Below are 23,303 nucleotides of genomic sequence, written 5' to 3'. Positions count from 1 at the left end.
TAAATACAGTTCTTCTTTTTTTAATAAATTTTCCGACTTTAGGTCCGGGTTAAATCTTCCCCATAGGAAAAAGTAAACCCTTCCACAAACTTTTCCACCAATGATCATCTAGTCAAACCACATTATGCAAGTGCATTATATAAGCATAATAAATACAAAACAATAAAGAACAACACGTCAAATGGGAAAATAATTCACCGACTCCAGATATTTTCATATCAGAGGGTTCGGCTCGGTAGAACTTCAAACTGGACCTATAAATCCTACTGATCCCTCAATATAAACATTTAAAAAATCTTTCGTAATCCTACATGTAATTAAAATGACTGATTTTTGAATTTTGAATGAGAGAGCTAGGTACAATGCCAGTGGCCGAAATAAAAATAATAATAATATTATTATTATTATAGCTCTCTCATTAAAAATTTAGGCGTATTAGATCTATCAAAAAATTTATATATAAAGATGCAAAAGTCGGCCATTTTGAATACATATAGGATAACGAAGGATTTTTTTAAATATTTATGTTGAGGGATCAGTAGGATTTATAGGTCCTTTTAGGAGTTCTACCGAACCGAACCCTCTGATATGAAAATATCTGGAGTCGGTGAATTATTTTCCCATTTGATCTCTGGTGAGTTGACGTGTTGTTCTTGTATTGTTTTGTATTAATTTGCTTATATAATGCACTTGCATAATGTTGATTGACTAGATGATCATTTGTGGAAAAGTGTGTGGAAGGGTTTAGTTTTTCCTATGGGGAAGATTTAACCCGGACATAAAATCGGAAGTTTAATATTGTTACAATTAAAGATATAAAATTGTTTTAGACCACTTTAAGACCACTTTAAACCACTTTAAAGTGGTCTAAAACAAATTTATATATTTTATTGTAAATTATGACGAGCCACAAAGTAAATGCTTATTACAAATATATTAATATTGTTAATTATTGCTATTCTCTCATTAAAAATTTAGGCGTATTAGATCTGTCAAAGAATTTATTTATAAAAATGCAATCTGGTCAAATTATTAATTTTCCTGTTAAAAACGAGATTGGAGGCCTATAACGAATGTTTTGACAAATTTCATAAGAAACTATCAGTAGAGCATGAATATGTTATGAGGAAGTTGGAACACGTGTTCTTGTCCATTATATTTATTCAGACAAGGCCATATGCGTGAACGCGTATTCAGATGTATTCTGAATGATTAATATTTTAGTATGAAATAGTCATGCAATATAATTTCCTGAATTTGAATTAGGGTGGTGAAAGTTTAAAAAAACAAAAAAATATTATAAATACTCAAATTCATGGCTGGAAAGGTGATTATGGAGTCATGCCGTCATTCAGCAAATGGTTACTTAAATATTTCAAAAAAATAATATCGATTCTCAAACCTTGACGTCAATCTCTCCGTAAGAACATTATGCAAGAAGTGCGATGTTACTACCAATACTTGCAAGGGAAGGGCGGGAAATGGGGGGTGTTATGAATCACCCGGGGTGATAATAACCCCCCTCACCTTTCCAATGAATATTATCCAACCCAAAAGGAAATTTTCTTCCCAAGTGGAATATGCTTGTAAACTGACAATTATTTTGTCGAGTGATGTAACTCATTCATAGGGCTCATTCCAATCATATCTCCGAAAGTTAATACTAAAACAGAGTGGTTTAAATCGAATGAATCCACCTACATTTAACCGTTTGACCCATTTTTTATTGGAACAACTTTTCTTTTCACGGTTATATTCAACAACAATGTATCAAATAATACTAACAAATCTAAACGAGAAAAATCAAGAAGTTAAGCTTAGCCCCGTCAATTTTCTCCCCTCATTAGGGATGCTTGGTGCGTTTTGGGTCTTCCCATGTCGCAAAAGTGGCTTAAACATATTATTTCTAAATATTATCATACACCGCAGTTAGTTTATTTCTAATTTGTGTAACATTTTTTTTATATTATAGGCAATGGGATAAATTCTTTCCACTTGAGAAATGCTCTGAGAGAAGTGGAGAAATGAAAACATGGCTTTATAAAACTGGTCGCTAAATATAGCTAAAGCCATTTCAAAACAGCATGTCTTGTTTGCAATTTCATATTCTTTCAGTAATGCGCATATAACAAAAACGCATTTTGAAATAGCTTTTGCTTTGTAAGGTAACAGGCGATCATAATAGGTGAGAGGGTAGGTTCAACAAATCTCATCTTCTTCCCATTTTCCGATTCCGTCAGTCTCACAAAGTTCTACGAAGGGGGGTGTCGATGTTCCACTGGCTCTAAGCAGTTGAATTTTGTGCCGCATCACAAAAAAATACTCCCATAATAGATTTTGCCGATATTGTTAATCTCTTGAAGAAAATCAGTTTTAGTTCGTCGCAACAAGTAAGTATATATTGTTGATCGGTGACTCGGTTTTCATTGGATTCGATAATATAAATAATAATATTTTTGTTCAAAATTGTAAATGGTAGTGTAGACAGCCTTGATTTAATTAACCTCATTGAATTTCAAGTACCCATAAGAGCTATTCGTTCTAAAACCCTCTTTAATTGTAACAATTCTAAGACTGAACATTTCAAACACTCGCTTGTACCTTGATTACATGAAATTAGTAATAGGTACGCAGATGTGGCCGATCTTTTTAACTGCACAGAAGCTAGGTACAAAAATGCTTTAATATCATATCTTTTAAATCATGACCAATAAAATGTAAGTCTACTCATACTTACGTAAAAAGTCAAATAAATATGTATATAAAATGAACTGCCTGGGGCAACTGAGGAAACTTGGGTCAATAATAATATTCAATACTGTGAACCAACAGCTTGATTGGCACTTAACTACTTTCAACCAAAACCTGAAAATAAGTGCATACATTTTAGCTATTGTAATATATTATATCATGTATCTATACTATCATATATTTCAATCAATACTAATCTAACCTAGTCTACCTACAAGTTTTGCATGTACTTGTATCTCTAACTTTTTATATCCATCTAGAGTTTCTGTTAATTGTACCTATATTTTCTGATGTCACTGTTTATACCGTTGATATTAAAATAAATAAATAATTGTTTTTAAAATCTCCGCTCAATTTAAATCATAAAAATTGTAAGGTATTAAATGCCACATGTTTTCAATGAGAGAAACATTCGCACCCCTACATCTTTTAGGGTCACTTTAACCATTATTTTCAATCCTTTAGCAGTTGAAATATTTCAGTACCTAGTAGCAGGTTAGGTGTTATTGTTACCTGTGTACAGTCGGAGACAAATGCGCGACAAGTTAATTAATCAAGCCGAACGACAATATAGGAATCCTTAAAAATACTTCACAAATTGGAAAAGTTATAACTCTTGCAATTGGCGTGGGGGCAAAACACCCCAACTGAATCAGGCTTGATATTCACAGTTAACAGGTCTGTATCAATTTGCACACCGTTATTCTTTATAAGTACAGGGTGCAGCAAAACAGACAGCGCCTTTTTGAAGGGCTATTAAAACTACGCAACTTACAAAAATGGGGTTTATTTTATCCTATGCGGAACCTTATTAACGTTTTATAAATTTTAAATTAAATATCCCACTAGAAGACTTACAATATCATTTCTTATTAAATACTCTAAAAATACACACATTGGAATACAGGCGTAAAATAAATAATAATAATAATAAACTGTTTATTCCGGTATGTGGGGAGGTTAGTGCAGTCCCACACATTCCATATAGAGATACAAAAAAATATGATCAAAAACAAAAAGATAGAACAGAAAAACAAAGAAAAGAAAACGGAATAAATTGAAAATAAAATAGAAAAAAATGGGTGTGTCAAGCCTACGCAAGACAGAAGTGAAACTTCTAGTATTCTTCTCTCTCTCTCTTTTCATTTCATTCTCTCTTTGTTTCTGTCTATTGACATATTTATAAGTAGCATGTGATAAAAAAAATTAAAAGTTATAAAAAAAGAAAAAAAAATTAGTTAAAGCGGGGATCGAACCTCGGTTCTTCACGACCACAGTCGTGCGCTCTGCCTGTAGACAGCGAAGATGAGTTAGGAGAGTGAGTTAAACTAGGTATATAATATTTACACCTTGCTAATGTTTTCAGTATTATTAGGGCTTTTTTATACTAATTTTCATATATTTATTGGCAGGTAGAGTAGAAATTAATATTGTTTAGCGTTTGCCAACGACCATACCATGTTGAACACACCGGTTCTCGTCCGATCACCGAAGTTAAGCAACATTGGGCGCGGTCAGTACTTGGATGGGTGACCGCTTGGGAACACCGCGTGCCGTTGGCCTATTTTTTATTTTAATTTCATGTTTTTTTTATTTTTTTATCATTACTATAATTAATAATATCATAAAATTCTTTAACTTTTCAAGTATGCTACAGGCCTAAAATATTACTTAGTGGATTGATATTATGGTCAACCATTGAAAAAAAAAATTCCTACAAACTTATTAATGTAATTACGATCTTTTTCAAGCGCGTATGTAATGATTATTTTTATCAACCTCGCACACACCTTGCTAATTTTTTCAATATTATTAGGGCTTTTTTATACTAATTTTCATATATTTATTGGCAGGTAGAATAGAAATTAATATTGTTTAACTTTTGCCAACGACCATACCATTTTGAACACACCGGTTCTCGTCCGATCACCGAAGTTAAGCAACATTGGGCGCGGTCAGTACTTGGATGGGTGACCGCTTGGGAACACCGCGTGCCGTTGGCCCATTTTTTATTTTAATTTTATGTTTTTTTTCATTTTTTTATCGTTAACATCATAAAAAATTTTATATCATTCTTTAACTTTTCAATTATGCTACAGGCCTAAAATATTACTTAGTGGATTGATATTATGGTCAACCATTAAAAAAAAAAAATTCCTTAAAAACAAAAAAATAATATTCCATGGCCGAGAATCGAACTCGGATCAACTGCTTCGAAAGCAACTATGCTGACCATTACACCACCAACGCCAGTTGTCGAGATGAGCTAAGAAGCATTTATATTTTACTTCAAAACTTTTACTACATCAAATGAACTTTAATCGGTCCCGCATTTTCGTTTCGGTCATGAGTTGGTTTTACTCCTCGAAATTGCATGACGCGCGTAAAGAAGTTTCACTTCAATAAAATGATAAAATAAATAGAATAATAGAAAGTTGAAGCCTTTAGGGAGCCGTGACTATATTAGGCGCTAGTATTTTTCTCCAGTTTGCGTCAATGCTGGAGGATGGAGTGAGGCGGGCTTCCATAGTGAGGATATTTCCAGAGCTTCTTATCCTTACCCTCATTCTAATAAACGACTTAACTTTTTTATTCAAGATTCTAAACTCTAAATTCGACTGTTGCGAACTTCTGCAACTCATAAACTTACGAATACCTACAATAACAACACGCACAAAATACACTATTCCACTGCAACACACATAAGCGCAATTACATTGCGAACTCCCCAATACAACGGTTTCACACTATGGGAAACCAATACTTAGGTGATGTCGATATATTTAATATTAACTTTGCGAATTTTGTGGATTACGTAAAAGATTTATTTCAACACTATTCCTAAATGGAAGTTATATTTTTGTAAACCAGTCAAATCGCTGTATTTTTTAATTAATGTTCTTGTTATTTTTAATTTTGTTACTTGGATGTATTATTTTTAAATGTAATTTTATTTTTATTATTTCTATCTCATGTTTCAAAACTGTCATTAAAATTGTACCACCTACATGTAAAAGCCCTCTGGGCGTTAAATAAATGAATAAATAATAAAATAAAATTATGCCGTTTTATGCATAAATTTCTGAAGATGACATCGGGAAGATCGTGGCCCCCAGCAGCGATACATTGATGAAGGTGATTTCTGAAGTTTTCAATCGCATTTTAACACATTTCGGTTCCTTCCGAATTCAATCCTTGAGTTCTTCCAAGGTGTGAGGCCGATATTAAAAACATTTTCCTTCAAGTAGCTCAACATTAAGGACGGGTTGTTTCGGAGAATTTGAACAATTCTTCAAATTTCAAAGTTAATTTGCAGGTTCTGTGAAAGATTTTTCCAAGTTCTGTTTTTATTTCAGTTCTGTCAAGCAACTAACCTATGCTGAAATATTAACAGAACTTGAATAGGAGTTTCAGAGAACCCGGAAATCAACGTTGAAATATGATGAATTGTTCAAATTCTCCGAAACAACCCGTCCTTAGAAGTCGCAAATGCTCAAATCAGGTTAGCGCACACCACGTCACCCATCAGAGAAAAGAATCTGTCACTCGAGCGGTATGGGCCGTAGCACCGTCTTGTTGAAACCAAATTTTTTTTTTATGTGACACCTCACAAGAGTGTCCCTGCCTGTGCAGTGTACAGACAGGGGAACTATGTCACCACCCGGTTGGGCGGCGTTGTGAGGCGGAATAAGGTAGGGGCTGTAGGAAGGAATTTGTTAATGCGGGCCTTGAAGAGGCTCGGATCATAGGAGGGAGGAAAAACAGATGCCGGTAGCTCGTTCCACATACGAGCCGACTTACATAAAAACGAGTCGTAAAAACGGCCCGTTCTCATGAAGCCAACGTCAACCGTGAACGGGTGTTCAGTTCGTGTCCGTCGAGTTTCGCGCACGTGCACCGGTGCATCAGGAATCAATGCTGCTAGCTCCTTGGAGCAGGCTCTATTGAAATACCTGTAGAACAGACACAGCATGCCTACATTGCGTCTATGCATTAGAGAAGGCAATCGGTCTGTTAACAACGGATTGTCAATCAGACGGATCGCTCTCCTTTGCACAGATTCAAGCAGGTTTATTAAGTATTTTGGGGTACCAGCCCAAAGGTGGCTCCCAAATTCAATAGTTGGGCGACCAAATTCATATGTCTCCCAGATCTGTTTCCTCCGTTAGTTCTTCCAATTGAGGTTCAAAAAAATTTCCAACATGGAAACATAACGTTGAGCGTTAATAACCGACAGTCGTGATTTGTCCACTGTACTCAAAAAAATAATTCCCAATCACCCCAAATTTGTAAATTGCACTTCCACGGTCACTTTTAGGGAGTTTTCCTGCGATTAAATTGCGGTGAGGGACGGTATCATGACGGTGGTGACGAAAGAACGGCCATTTAAAAAAAACGTGCGGACGTGGTAACGTCAGAAAATGACACGACCCTCTAGACACAATGAGACAACTCTCAGATTCCTATCGTCACAGACCCTTCAAAACTCCACTGTCTGTTTTGCTGCATCCTGTATTTATAATGCAACCTTGGCAGCAAGCCTTTGGGAAAGATAATAAAAATATTTTTTCTTAAAACTTTGTTTAAAATTTTTATTTATGAATACAGTGATAAAAGGTGTTATTAGTGTAGGTATTTTAGTTTTTGGAAAGCCACAAAGAATATAAATGCTTTTGACTAATCTGACCTTAGGTTATGAATTTTTATTTTACGCGTGCTTTTGTGATAAAAATTAATTCCTACGGGAAGACTACAAAATTTTGCGTATTAGTAAAAAAAACTATAAAAGTTTTTTAATTCAAAATTTGAGCCTCGCTAAATCTCCTGTAATTATTGTTAAAAAAATTACCTCTACACATCTACCAGTATAAATAATTTACAAGGTAATGTACCTCTAGTTTGTATTTTTTTTATCTAACCTAAAATAGTACATATATATATATATATATGTACAAGATTTTCCAATAAGAGGTGTTATTTTGATTAGCACGCTATTTCGGTAGATGTTACTTTTGAAGATGTCATTTTTTGACATTTGACAAGTAAAAACTACGCCATTAATAAAAATGGAACGATACACGCTTTAACAATGCAGTGAAATTATTAAAATTCACTTGAGTGAATCAAATGAAAATCATCTTGAGTGATGAGGCCCATTTTCATCTCGGTGGCTTCGTCAACAAGCAAAATTGTCGCATGTGGGGCTCGGAAAACCCAAGAGTTATTGTTGAAAAGCCTCTCTATCCTCAACGTATGACTGTTTGGTGCGGTTTATGGTCCGGTGGAGTCATTGGACCTTACTTTTTCGAAAATGAGGCTGGAGCAACAGTTACGGTGAATGGATTGCGCTATCGAGAGATGATTAATGATTTTTTACTGTCGGAATTGGATGGTATTGATCTGGACAACGTTTACTTTCGAAAAGATGGCGCTATGTGGCACACAAGCAACGAAACCACTGATCTTTTACGATTGAATATCAAAATAACACCTCTTATTGGAAAATCCTGTATAATGGTTGCATATCAAAGTAGAATGAAATGTAGCAATTAAAGTTCAAAACTACATACACTAATCATTTAAAAATTACACTTATGTAAATTTTTTTGTCAAAACTAGGTAAAATAAATACGGAACATTAAAAAGTAATAATAATCATTCAGATATTCTCAAAAAACTTTCAGTTTGAAATTATCAACGATTTAATGATAAGTTAATGTAATGGATAAGGCATATAGGAAAATGATTTCCCTCAGCGTCTATGTCATCTTCGGGAATGCTGTGTGGAGGGTTTTTTTATAAGGAAAGAAAAGAGAAGAATTTCTGATATCCATCTCCCAAAATTAATGTAGACGAAGAATTATTGACTTTCGGCGTATGTACAGTGTACAGTGTGGGCACGAAGTTATGTTATTCATTCACTCTTGATAGAAAGATTTTAAATAAATTCTTAAGATTTATTACCTTCATAGTAGGTATCACACGAGAACGTATCAATTATGATTATCTACTGTGTCAACTTTTACTAAAATTATCAGAACGTAGAAAAATTAATTATATAACTTGTTTACATAAATTTAATAATTGACAGCCCTGGACTATTATATTTGATTTTTTTTCCATATACCTCGAAAAACAATATCAAGAGAGATTACATACCGTATTATTGCAACAACTCCAACACGGAATCACAATTGCATACTCCGTTTCGCCGCACGAACGTACCAATTACTAAATATAAACAGCTACTAAAGTGAACAAAAAATCTAGTCGAACCAACTGCCTAGCTCTCCTTTGACTTATTTTAATTATTTATTGTGCGATTGATACCTTTACCATATGTAGATACAAACACTGAAGTATTTTAGTAAACTAAGAATTTACTATCGCCTTATTTATTTAATAATTTTTTTCTGCAATTTTTCACAATGTATATATTATCTTATGTACTATATTCCCATCTTGCATTGCAAAGTAAAAAAATATATGTTGTTGTGCATTGGATGTTCGTTATCATGTGAAAGCTGGGCTTGAAAAAAATCAGTAAATAAATAAGATTTAGTCCTTTTAAGGTCCTTTATCAATTGACTAAGCACGGTATTTGTATGTTGCAGTGCAGGCAGCGAGGATTACGAGGACGATACAGGAGATGACAAGTCTGTCAGGACCACGGATGACAATAAAAAGTGAGTTTTTATAAATCATTATCACAGCGGTACATCCCAGGATGGGATTTGACCTCCTCCACATTCTCGCCATTTCCCTCCAGGCAGTCCTCAGTTGTCCTGTTCCAATCCTCTTCCACATAGTTCATTGCTCCAGCTCTGGGTGGCTTCTACTGGGGCACCCATACAGTCACACACTCGAATATCGTTATAATTTTCTAATTTTATGAATGAGTGATGTAAAGGTAGGTAAGTATACACTGGGCCCACGTACGCAATGCATGCATTACCCACTAGGGGTACTAGGGTACCGGCCGACCTGCACACTTGCAAATTTGAATCATAGTATCGCGGTGTTCAATGGATCTTACGTGATTTATGTCCCATTTAATTTTAACAACAAACCGAGCAATTAAAGTCATTAATGCCAAACGCTGAAACTGTACTAAAAAAATACACTACTCAATTTTAAAGAAAAATATGAGTACCTTGCTGAACAACACACCTACACTACAAGGATGAAATCCTCAAATCTACTAAACATTCCAAAATTAAATACATCTTTCGGCCAGAAAAACCACTATTTCCATGTTATAAAATTATATAATGCCCTTCCTATTAAAATTAAAAACACCATAGATATAGAAAAGTTTAAAAAAGACATCAAATTATGGCTTACTAAACATGAAGATGAGGAAATCATTAAATTTATGAAGTAACCCCAACGCAACCTACAGACAACAAACATAAATACTTTTTGCTTAATTTATTTTATATTTTGCGGGAACTAACAAATTAGTAGATGAGGAAATCATTATCAACACACATGCAACAACCTACAGTCCGCCTCGGAACAGGAATACCTAGTGAGGAGGACTGAAAACAAACTACATCACTTTATATCTTTATGTTACTTAAAATTGTATCTTTTTTACTTTACTTTATACTGCCGTTAAATAAAAATAAAATAAAAAAATACAACCTTAAACATCAATTCATCTCGATGGAAGGCCTTCCACCATTACCATCTTCCTTTCACACATCCAACGCGGTTCTGGACAGCGCAGATCGGCGTTGCGTGGGGAGCGTATGAATGTGTTGTGTGTGACAAGTGTGTTTCTAAAGCAAATATTTTCATATGAAATGCATAGACCGTAAGTTGTCCAGATATCTTGATGCGTTGCATACGTTGCTTACGTGGTCCCAGTCTTACCTTACCTTAAAGCAGGAGTGGATCTAACGGTCAGCATTTTTGCAAATGCTGACTAGGCCCCCCTGCTTGGCCCCTCTGGCCCCTCCCAGCAGTTCTGTATTTACCCTATGAGCATGCGGGACAGGAGCCTTACGGTACCCGGCCTGAGGGTGCCCCGGAACTCATGCCCATATTAAGAATGAACGTCCCGTCGCCACGACATTCGCTCACCTACAGGTTGGAAATTATTTGAGATGTTTTTTACGTATTAAAATACTGTTTTATTTATTTAAGGAGTGTCTTTTAAAATAATCTGACTAACAAACGGTTTAGACATCATTGATTTTGTAACAAAGAATATATTTCTAATTCTTCTGTATTTAGAATTAGACGATATAATAGAACTTTAAGCTATTTTTCACGTTTTGTTAATATATTTTTTAAGCAATTATTTAAACATTTTAACACAATCCCCTAGCATATGTATAGAAAAAGATATTGTTTTTTTAAAACATTATTTTATTTTGTGATAAACAAAATAGAAATCAAAATACAAAACTTTGCACCGAAAACAGATGTTTTTCGTGTCATGCGGAATTTGGCTCTTAATAGTTGTCTAGAATTATCATCAGAGTGGAAAATACTCTCAATATCGAGCTGGTGTAAGACCACCATTCAGAATTGTAACTTTGTTAGAAACGGCTTTGGCCGTGTTTGCTTACCAGATCTGAATAGTCAGGTACTTCCCCCTACCTTTCTCTTCCCCATATCCTTCTCCTCCCCACTACCTTCAGCCTCATGACTTACCCCAATTGGGGATGCCATAGTCTCACTGGCTCCAGACGGATGGAAGGAGTTGAGATTCTTGTGCGGTTTCACATTAAAAAAATCTTCCCTTTTCTAATAGAATTTTAAAACTACAATGCGAATGTTTTTAGAATTCTTCTGTATCACCAAGCAGACTTTAGTATTACTTATAGTTTACGATGGCTGATTTCGAAGAGAAACTCGCGATAATGTAGTTTTTCTACATGTTGCAGTAAAATATGAACATTGATTTACTTATGTTCTTTGGAATGCTCGTCAAGTGCTCCATTTTTTCCAAAAACTCCAGCATCTCCCTGTGACCTCCACCATACGAAAAAGAAGATCTACCCTTCAAAATTGGGTATCATTCGTATTACCGACGCAGTGTTTTCCCGTCGTGGTTTACGATGGCTGATTTTGAAGAGAAATTCGTGATAATGTTGTTTTTCTACATGTTGCTGTAAAATATGAACATTGATTTATTTATGTTCCTTGGAATGCTCGTCAAGTGCTCCATTTTTTCCAACAACTCCAGCATCTCTCTATGACCTCCACCATACGAAAAAAAAGATCTACCCTTCAAAATTGGGTATCATTTGTATTACCGACTATTTCTATTTCATTTGCTATTTCAGCAGCTGTCAGGAGTATCTGGCAGGTAAGACTTAAGCCATACATGTGAAGATTATGAAATAACGAGGTCAGTGGTATAGCGGCTGCGAGGGGCTTCCGGATTAATGAACGGTCAAGGATACCAAAAGAACTTTCTGTACACTGGATAAAGATAATTTCAACAACTAGTCGAAGAAATTGGATAGATGGTTTGAACGCAGAAAAATTGTCAGCACGCTAGTCTCTTATAAAACTGAGACAGCTCTGCTGGGCAGGAAGAGGTTTCTCCTTCAAAAGCCTGCAGGACGAAGATGTATTGGAAAACCTAGACGTAGCAGGCTGGACGGTGTGGAGGCAAACACCGGAACAGAAGACACAATAAATTGGAGTGAGACAGAAATAAATAACGAATATTACAATATTTGAAAAACTCCAACTAATAAATGATAATAATGCGTAATTGAATAATTTGTTTAGGGTGGTACTAACATAATTAGCGGAAAATGTTGCTATGGATGGAGGAATTGAACTCACGATGTCATGGTCGAAACCTGACGCAATTGTGAACTCGGATACTAACCGGTCATTAGGGAATATGTTTTATAGATTTGTAACGAATATTATGGCGTCCTCTCGTATTTGTATTGTTAAAATGATATTTCATAGAATGGTTGCTGATCCAGAAATTCCCGAAAAAAAAGTTGTGCAATCAATTTATTTTTATTTTATCGACTATATAAAACTTTGTACATTCAAAATGTTGTAGTGAATTTAAGTATTGTAATGGTATTTATTAATCCTCTTTTCTAGGATGTCCTGTGCAGACAAAAGTATTTAATTATTTTTTATTTATCTTCTGTCGGTTTTAGTGTTTTTTTTTCATTGATCTCTCACAGCAGATTTTTATTCGTGGTTTACAAGCATTAAACTTTTCTATCCGTTTTATATCTGGAGGAAGGGTGTAGTGGAGTTTTCTTACAATGTATGTAGTTTCTTTGTCCGAATGTGGTTTTATAACTTGAAATGTCTTTTATGTCATTTTGATTCGTTTCTTTGTCCGAATGTGGTTTTATAACTTGGAATGTCTTTTATGTCATTTCGATTCGCTTCTTTGTCCCAATGTGGTTTTATAACTCGGAATGTACTTTATGTCATTTTGATTCGATCTAGAGTGATGGATACGCGGCCTAGTAGAGTATTTAATATTTTTGAATAGTTTCAATAGTATATTTTTGGCATACATTTGATGTATATTTGGTACGTCAAAACTATAGAAAATTTCAATTGAATTTCAATTTGCATGATGCCAGAGATCACCGCTTAACCCTTTCAGCCTAGCATTTCTGTTTCCAGAGCATATTTAGTGTTTTAGTGCTTTTCTTAACACCTTAAAAAAAATTTAGTGTAAGTACAATTTTTTTCCGTTTAATTATTTTAGGCCTCAAAGGGTTAGGTTAGGTTAGATCACTAATTTTCATTAGTAAGGAGAAAAAAAACACCAGATATCCAAACCTGTTTAATCATTTGCTGGGTGACAAGAATAAATATAAAGATAAAATAAAACAATAAGGTGCTTTTATGAGTGGATAGGGGTGCATGGACCAGATCTTTTCATTGCGGATGCTCACTGAGAAGTTTCTGGCAAAAAACCAGAAATTTTTCTGCCTGTAACTTTACAGGCAAAAAAGTGTGCCTTTGTAGATCTGCAAAAAGCATACAACCGAGTCGACAGGAAAAAGCTATGGAAGGTGTTGTCCAAGTATGGAGTGAAAACGAATCTCACACAGGCAATTGCGTCTCTGTATGAGGGAAGTGTTGCATGTGTTAGGATGAACGGTGGTTTTACGAGTTGGTTTGATATCACAAAAGGTGTTAAACAAGACTGCGTAATGTCACCACGGTTATTCAATCTATACATGGATAATTGTACGCGAGAATTGAAAAAGGTGGGATTGGGCGCGAATTTGAGTAATCTGAAAGTATGTTGCCTGTTGTATGCTAATGATGCAGTTCTGATTGCTAACAGAATAGAAGATCTACAGTCTCTCGTGTGTAGGATGAACAAAGTATCTATGAAGAATGAGTTAATGATGAATGTAAGTAAGTCTAAAGTCATGGTGTTTGAAAGAGAGAGTACAAACGAGAGTTCTCTACAATAACAGTGTGCAATGTAGTTGTGAATGAGGAATACTTAAAGCAAGTGGATTAGTTTGTGTATTTAGGGGGTATGTTTACGAGAAATGGGAAGGCTGACAGAGATTTTGAAAGAAGTGCAAATGCAGGTAACTCCATTAATGGAGGACTGAACGCAGTTGGCGATAACAAAAAATGTCCAAAGAAGCGAAGCTAACAGTCTACAATAGAGTGCTGGTACCTACAAAAACCTACAAAAACGAAAACTTCACTTTATATTTTACGACACTTTACTGCTATCGGATGTAACACTTACGATTAATAAACTGAAATATTTAATAAAATAGTAGAATGTAACAAAAACAAGAAAAAGAGTCATCCATAGCACAAAATATTCAGAAAAAAGACACACGCTCCAACACAGGACAGTATGCAAGGTCACCAGTGGTCACGGAAGGTGACAACTAAATCTTATGTAATGTCGACTTACTCACCCTTACATCACCCACAAGAATGTTATCAGACTGTGACATTCTCTACACTAAGCATGTTAAGTAAGCATTTTAAATAGGGGTTGCCTGCTTTGGTAGGATTAAATGACATGTAATTGAAATAAGGCGGAGTGAAAATCCGAAGGCTTGTAGGACAAACGAGATATTGGTGACTGAAGAACAACTTCTGTGTAAATAAAATACAATGTCCGTATGTGTTTATCCTATAGGCACAAAAACTAATGGACCAATTTTGCAGAAAATTTCAAAGTTCATTCTTATTCGTGCCAGGAGTATTTAGAGAGAGGTTTGAATAGTAAAAGAAGTCAAGGACGCCCGAGGAAGACTTCGAATTATCTCTCCACTGGAATAGTCAAATTAAAGTCGGTGTATTGTGGCTTTTTAACTGTAACCAGATGGTATTCAGTAGAGAATGGCACAAAGTGTTAGAGACGGACATGAGGAGGACATGGCACGATCAAATTATATGAAATAATTACTTGTGATAAAATGTGGCGTATGTAATGAATGAAGAAAGGGGTGTATGAAAAATAAGCAAGGAATACATGGAAAAAATAATTTCAAAAAGGTAACTTTTCATTTCTCTACAATAATATTATTTCCACCTTAAAAATGCACCCAGTTTTTGGGAAGGTACACTAGAATTCACAACCTAACAACTTTACTACATCAGCTAGTATAAATTAAAATGGTGATTGCGAAAGACGTACAACCAAGAGCTATTAGAAGATTTGTTAAAAAGAAGACGAATAAAGCTGTAAAAGATCCGCCAGCAGCGAGTACAGCAAATGTAGTCGACAATCAAAGAGACTTGTTTGTAATAAGCCTGCAGGACGAAAAAGTGTTAGGATATCTAAATTTAGGTAGAAAGATGGCGTGTAGGTGAACATCGCATCCTTAACCTAACATAAGAATCTAGGAAATGACAGAATCAGACCAGAAGGAGTGGAAACGTTTGTTAGAGGTGGCACATACTATCCCACGGTTGCAGTGCCATTGATAAAACACAGAAATAAATTCATGATGTCTCCATTTCATCCAGCTTTAAACTTCTTCCACGTAGTCAGATTATGCCTCTGCTGAGACCGTCGTTGGCTAGAAAAAGTTTGATGTATGTGATACTGATGAACTTGTCGTGCCTTCATTGTGGCGTGTCAGGTAGTACCTAATTCAGTAAAGAATATACGTGATCAAGTATTTGGTAATTGGTATTTATAAGGGAGCTGTTTGTAACAAAAGAGACACTTTACTTGCATGCATCGCCTTTTATATAATCTCGCAACTTTACTATCTCGCTTGCACTAATACACATTAACATAAACACCACAAAAAGATAGCGGAAACTTTGCGACACCCAATGTTAACATGGCATTCATGTATGATAATATGTTTTTCACATGGATATATAAAGCATTCTAATACTAACGTATTCAACTCTGCAACACAATTCCACTCTCGTTCAAAAACACAACATTACCTATAACATTTAAAACTCAAATAAAAAAGCTCGATACAAACTGTAAGGATTTCAGGAATAGAAAACATACTGACACCAAATTATTATTTGTATAATTAAATTTGATTATTTATAAACAATATATATTTATATTTTATCTACTTGAAATAAAAAAGGAAGGTAATAAAGCATTTATTATTATTATTTATAACAAAAAATTGTATTGTATTCCAGGCAGAATCACAGCGAGATTGAAAAGCGCCGCCGCGACAAGATGAACACCTACATTCAAGAACTATCGGCCATGGTACCAATGTGCCACGCCATGTCTCGAAAACTGGACAAGTTGACAGTCCTTCGACTCGCAGTTCAACATCTCCGCAGCGTGCGGGGTGCTGTCCATAGCTACACAGAGGGCCGCTACAAACCCAGCTTCTTGTCTGATGCGGAGCTCAAAGCTCTGATCTTGCAGAGGGCGGATGGGTTTCTATTTGCTGTTGGATGTGATCGAGGAAGACTCCTGTATGTCTCGGATTCTGTGGAGCAGATTCTGAACTACTCTCCGGTAAGGATTGTTGGATTCACTGAGGTCAGCTACAAGCCCATACAATTATCTGATGCGAGGTTTAAAGCCCTGGTCTTGCAGAGGGAGGATGGGTTACTAATTTCTGTTGGGTGTCATCAGGGAAGGCTGCTGTATGTCTCGAATTCTGTGGAGCATATTCTGAACTAATCTCCGGTAAGGAGATAAATAAATCACTCACGGTAAGGATTAGATTAATTTAGTTTAGTGCCATCTATGTGGCAGACGCGGTAGCAATTTGGCTCTGGATTCGGAAATTGCCTCCCTTAAAAGTGATATTTTTAAATCCCGAAATAGAGCGGATGAATCTACCAGAATTTACTAGATACTTTCGTTTTGTGTTGCCTGTTTTGGCTTTAGCTGTGTTAGGTGACCAGTTTTGAAAGCCAGACATTAATTCAATTTGTTTTCTTCATCTCCAATTCGTGGATGCCGTAGTCCAATAGTAGGGCAGTTTAGATCCTTCTGCAGTATCAAATACCAAATTAATGTATTTCTAAATTTGCGTTTTTAAAACTGTCATCAAATGTTGGGTATTTTCCTTATAGGGATTATCTTTAGTCAACTTAAAATTTCCTTTCCTTTTCCAGCTCATATAATTATTTCCACAAACTAGAGTGCTTGTCTGCATTAACTGCCTGCATTGACAAATTAACATGAGCAGTCTTTTCCAGGGAGATCTCCTGGGCCAGAGCTGGTTTGATATTCTCCACCCGAAAGACGTCGCCAAGGTCAAGGAACAACTATCATCGTCCGATCTCAACCCAAGGGATAGGCTCATAGATGCCAAAAGTATGTTGTGATAATAAATTATTAAATATTTCTACATTTTAATTAACCTCCCCCTTACCGTGCAAAAAAAATACCTTTGTATTCCCGAGATGTAACCATGCGAGTTTTAAATCATATTTTTAGAGACTGGAAAAAGTGTAATGTGCATTTTTTTTCATTTTTTCATCGTTTATCGTAAAACATGCATTTTTAACATGATTAGTGCAACTTCGCATTTTCCTCCAAAATTTTAGTACTAGTTTTCATTTTTAATATTTTTCTAAACAAAGATCATTCTAAAATAAAATTTTAGTATTATGCACCTGTTTTGGTTCCATGATAACTCAACACAGTGACAATTCATCAAAAAAATTTTTTTTAACCTAACCTAACCTAACCTACTTAACCCAGTTAATAAAGTTTTTGTTTCATCACTTTCCATGACTTTATGTAACTTTTTAAAGATGTTATGAATTATCATTGTGATGATTTATCCGGTCACCGAAAATATCTGGAGTCGGTGAATTATTTTCCCATTTGATCTCTGGTGATTTGACGTGTTGTTCTTGTATTGTTTTGTATTTATTTTGTTTATATAATGTGGATTGATTAGATGATCATTTTGTGGAAATGTGTGAGGAAAGGTTTAGTTTTTCCTGTGGGGAAGATTTAAACAAGATATAAAGTCTGAAAAATTTGATTACAATTTCTATATTGACATGTTGATCTTAATTAGTTCATATCATTTGTAGATGCTAAAATATCTGGTCTAGGATAACCTACCTGAATAAATATTGATATGATATTAAAATATGGAAGATTTTAAGAGTGTGGTAGACTATCGTTAATCCTGGTTACAGGAAGGTTTAACTGTTGTTGTTTTAACTGGCTTTCCTTCCTCGGCAGCAATGCTACCTGTGAAAACAGACCTGCCCGCGGGCGCTAGCAAGCTGTGCCCTGGAGCACGACGCTCTTTCTTCTGTCGCATGAAGTGCCGATCCTCGCACCCGATCTCGCTCAAGGAGGAGTCCGACTCCATGTCCACCATCCCATCGACTTCGTGCCATCGAAAGAGAAAGCAAACGGGATCAGGTAACTAACATCATAACAACCATCATATAGTTAAATCATTTTGCTTACATAATATACATCCTTCATTCATACTAGATGTGACAAAAGTGACTGTGTAGATCTTCCATACTGTTAATATACCATAACAATCACAGCATCACTTACTGTTAACATTCTTCAAGCTCATACCTTTCAATATTTGCATACAATTATTATCCATGTATACATTTAATAATCAAGTATACAATTTATTATGAATGTCAGGGATGAAGTATTTATTTATTTAAATAAACGATTATGAGACCTTTGCCGTAAAAACTTCTGTTGAAATAGAATGAGAAACGCTGTTTTTGAACTCGGTCCGTCTCCCGCTAGTCGAGTTTACTAAACACCGAGCCTTTGATCACCTCATATGTGGATTTTTTTTTCGTTTGACCGTCACTAATTGACAGTAATAAGTCAGTTTTGAAGAGCAGTGTTGTTAAATTGTTGAAAACAGATCGGAAAAATAAAAATCTGATGAAGTGATTTAGGATAGATGTATAATTACCTTCAAACCGAGCTATTAGCACTCCGGTGGCAATTCTATTGACTATATCTACTATAACTAGTTTAGTTATACTAGATTTAGTTTTTAAAATAAGACTATCAAATGTGTCGATTTTGGACGCCATTCACACATCAGAAGCCTATTTTTTAGTGCAATTTAATATAGTATATACACATATAAAAACCAAAAATGAACCATTCAAACAAGAACAACAACAAAAAACGAGGGGCCTTTGGGGAACCTAGGAGAGAGGAGAGTTGAGGCCATCTCGGTGGACTTCTCCCTCGTGGGGCCTTCGGAGAACCTAAACAAAGGGAGACTTACTGCTACAGGATCCTCCAGAAAAGGGGGCTTGTAAACAAACTAAAAAGAATGAGGTGAAATGGGAGATGGCCTCACGGGAACTAGGTATACCGTCTTCACTCTCCGCTTTAATAAATAAAATATTACATAAAATGACTGATATTCCAATATTTGCTTTCAGATAAACGCTACCTCGTGATTCAATGCAGCGGCTACTTGAAGAGTTGGGCGGGCGAGGGCGGAGCGGGCGGAGTCGGCGGAGCGGGCGGAGTCGGCGGAGCGGGCGGTGAGGGGGGAACTGAAGGGGAGGCAGAGTGCAGCGGGGATGGCAATCTGTCATGCCTGGTAGCGGTGGGCCGCCCCCGCCCAGAGCCCCCTGCACCGCTCGGCAACCCGCCGCCCCCCTGCCGCCCGCTGCACTTCATATCCAGACATGCCATGGATGGGAAGTTCTTGTTCGTGGATCAAAGGTATGCACCTTTCTCTTGGCCTTCCCGTCTTGCTAAATTATTCTTCCACGATGTGAATCCTCCTCTTCCATATCAGTCTCTTGGTCTCTCTTACGTATCTCCATAAAGATTCCTGAAAGATTTAGAAAGATAATATCTACCTACATATCTACTTTTCATTCTTAATACATACCAACTCCAGGACGTCCAGGCATGAAGGTGAACACTTGCGTTCGCTGTTTTGTTGCTTTTATCAAATTGATATTTTCGCGATCAAAATGGCTCGGTGGGGTGGTGAAAAGACTCTGCAATTCATGATGCACTATCGCAGCTATTAATTCTTGTGGAATACAGATTCACTACTTTACAAAAATGAAATTGCAGTTTGTTTCTAATTTTTTCCGTGACCTCCATCTCAGCCAGTTCTACTGACCTATAAGTAGGCGAGTAGTTACCATACCAGTTACTCGCCAAAAGCACGCTTTTCACTGGCATGTGATTTATACCTTCAATATTTGTTCAAATTCCAGGTCAACACTTGTGATGGGTTTCCTCCCCCAAGAGTTGTTAGGCACCAGCATGTATGAATACTTCCATCGCGAGGACATCCCCGGGCTGGCGGAAGCTCACAAGCTGGCCCTCCTGGGTGCCACTCGAGCCCTTACCCCGCCTTACCGAGTCCGCACCAAGGACGGCTCTTTCGCTCACTTGCAGAGCGAGTGGAAAGCCTTCCGCAATCCCTGGACCAAGGAACTGGACTATCTAGTTGCCAAGAACTCGGTGGTGCTATCGGAAGATGTGCTCTTTAATACCGGCCAACTGCTTCGGAACAAAACGCCGACTACATTTGATTTCTTGGGACAATGTAAGTTTTTGCATTATTTATATTATTTCGGAAAGTTATTTGTTCTGAACTTGGTGGTGCTATTGTAAGATGTTCTATTTGTTAGGTAGGTTTCCTCAGAACATGTCGACGACTTATTATACAGGATTATTAACTGTCCAAAGCCAGTGGAATTATGGCATTGGTACACATTTCGAGAATGTGTTGAGGCTGAAGGAAGTGAGGGAGAAAAAGAAAAAAGGAGACAGGAACTATTCATATCTGGACACCAAATGAAGCAAATAAATTTTGTTCTATTGTTATTCCAATGGAAGATGTTCCGAAGAACTATTGGAGGTGCAGTTGGGAAACAAAGCCAAACCCAACAATCGTACACAGTTGACATTTTTCACACGAGAACAGGTCATTTCTACGATTCGTTCTTATGTTCAACAGCAAGGTTTTGGAATGACTTGCCAGCCTCTGTGTTTCGCCCCTCCTATAACGTGGGTCTCTTCAATACCCAGGTTCACTCTTTCCTTTCCACAAAAAACCCTCCACACAGCAAACCCAAAGATGGCATAGGCCCTGAGGGAAATTATTTTCCTCAGGGTCTCCTGTGAGGAGTTAATGTAAAAAAAACTCTACCACAGGGTTCATCTGTCAATCCAGATTCTCTATACACATCAATCAATGCTCCTTCAGATTCTCCGTTACCTTCTGATATTTCACTATTTAATATCTTTGTTTATTTGTCACATCCTCGACCAAAATGTGCTCAGATATTTATTTTGACAAGAGTTATTGTCTTTCTAACATCATAATTTGCTCACATTTATAAACACATTTGATTTCTTATATGTTGCAGCAAGTGGCAGCGACATGTACAAGTACATCAGCAGCCACGTGGAATCCAGCAAGATCGGCAGCCAAATAGCGCACCAGGTGCTTTCCACCCAGCGCAGGGGAGATTCCTCGTCGTCTGAGAGTAGTCCCAATCCTGGCCTGCAGTCTGAGCAGGTAAGCTGGCGCGCAGTCTTACACCTGAACCCTGGTGATTATTTTTGCTTTCTCCTGCTTCACCTTATTCCCTTGACAGTGGCCTAGTCCTCAAAGAAGTTCACCAAGGTTGTCATTGTCCTATCTTCGATGTTTCTCTTTATTCTATTTACAGTAGGATAGTCATTTTAAAGAAGTTCGCTAGAGTTGTCATTATGCTATCACACATGCTTTACGCTTCACCCGATTTCATCATACTTATTTCAGTCTTTGAATTTTGCCGAGGTTGTCATTATGCTATCTTCAATGTTTCTCCTTATTCTATTGACAGTAGCCTACTTATTTTAAAGAAGTTCACCAGAGTTGTCAGTGAGCCATGATTCCTATAACTATAGCCCAGTCCTTCTAAAGAAGTTTTTATGGTTACCATTGGGTGTTTTTCAATCTCTGTTGATTCAACAGGAATCTGAGCCATTTTCCCAACAAAGCGAGACATTAGCTCCATAAACGAGTACCAGCATAAAGCAAAAATGATTAAATGAAAGGGTGTTTTTTCACCCCCTTCGTTTCCTTTCATACCTATATTATAGTGCTAACACAGCTAACCACTCAAGCGATGGAGTATTTACAAAATAAATTCCTTAAACGTTGGAGATTAAGTTTTGAATTTGGCAGGGCTCATTAAAAAAATCATAACTCCGAATATTAATATTGAAATATATAAACTGTTTTCTGTGGTTTAAAGCCAATGAACCAACCTATATTTCAACCTTTACAACATATTTCTAGATTTTATAATTGAGTTGTTTGCGGTATTTAAAAAAAAATTAAATAAGTTGTGTAAAAAATTGTCTACTTTAATTTAGGCAGCCATCGCTCGAGGCCTAGAGCGATGGGACCTAAATATGGGTAGCTATCATTCAACTGTATAAATCACTACATTTTATTTTATTTGTTTATTGTTGCCCACCAATCACATTTTAATTATATGTTTGGCAATGTCTCTTGATTAAACAACATGACTCCCCAGGTACCACAAACGAATAGACGTTTTATCATCCTCTTCATCGGTACCTACTCGTATTTCGTACAGCTATTAATGGTTTCTTACCCGAACAAGTTCAGTCTCCTGAGGGGTAACCGGATAAAACAGAACATTATAAAATAATAGGGTGTGTTCCATTGTATCGTGGAAACCCTCCTGGAATGTTGTTATTTTGATGACTAATTCGTTGTGCATTTTAATTTCAGGATTCAGAGTTATCCTCCTCCCTTCCTCAGCTCCCTTTACCGCCCCCTAACGCGATGGCCCCCTCTGTGGAGGGACCCCCGACTGACGGCAGTGACGAGGCGGCCATGGCGGTCCTCATGAGCCTGTTGGAGGCCGACGGGGGGCTCGGGGGGCCAGTGGACTTCTCGGGCCTGCCCTGGCCATTACCTTAACTAAATTATTGGCATAATAAGTAATCATCATCAAAAGACATATATTTTATGAAAATGCGTATCTATTTTGGTCTGTTTTAGTCATATTATGAAACAGAACAGTGTGATTCGGGTGCAGGTGTTTCCTGTATTTCTAAACATGGAGACCTAAGGTAAGAGTGCTCTGTTCCACCGTATGAAATG

The 23,303-nt window shown here is 36.5% G+C and overlaps 1 protein-coding gene and 2 non-coding genes across 3 annotated transcripts; all 3 read left to right on the top strand.

Moving 5' to 3' along the window:
• Positions 1 to 4,194: 4,194 nt before the first annotated feature.
• Positions 4,195 to 4,313, top strand: LOC149412088 (5S ribosomal RNA). The gene has a single exon (XR_016304770.1). It is a non-coding gene; the product is annotated as a 5S ribosomal RNA (ribosomal RNA).
• A 322-nt stretch (positions 4,314 to 4,635) lies between these two features.
• LOC149412087 (5S ribosomal RNA) lies at positions 4,636 to 4,754 on the top strand. The gene has a single exon (XR_016304778.1). It is a non-coding gene; the product is annotated as a 5S ribosomal RNA (ribosomal RNA).
• Positions 4,755 to 9,381: 4,627 nt separating this feature from the next.
• On the top strand, positions 9,382 to 23,120 carry LOC149412086 (protein cycle-like). Its single transcript, XM_089646296.1, has 8 exons — positions 9,382 to 9,437; positions 16,363 to 16,693; positions 17,386 to 17,503; positions 18,389 to 18,574; positions 19,588 to 19,876; positions 20,386 to 20,720; positions 21,547 to 21,698; positions 22,929 to 23,120. Exons 2-8 carry the CDS (start codon positions 16,403 to 16,405, stop codon positions 23,118 to 23,120), a joined length of 1,563 nt encoding a protein of 520 aa, XP_089502422.1. The 5' UTR covers positions 9,382 to 9,437; positions 16,363 to 16,402.
• The last annotated feature ends 183 nt before the right edge of the window (positions 23,121 to 23,303 follow it).

The sequence above is a fragment of the Hesperophylax consimilis genome, chromosome 24 (genome assembly GCF_061612785.1).
Source record: "Hesperophylax consimilis isolate HC1 chromosome 24, BYU_Hcon_1.0, whole genome shotgun sequence".
Classification (NCBI taxonomy): Eukaryota; Metazoa; Arthropoda; class Insecta; order Trichoptera; family Limnephilidae; genus Hesperophylax; species Hesperophylax consimilis.
This window is presented reverse-complemented; position numbering and strand designations above follow the sequence as displayed.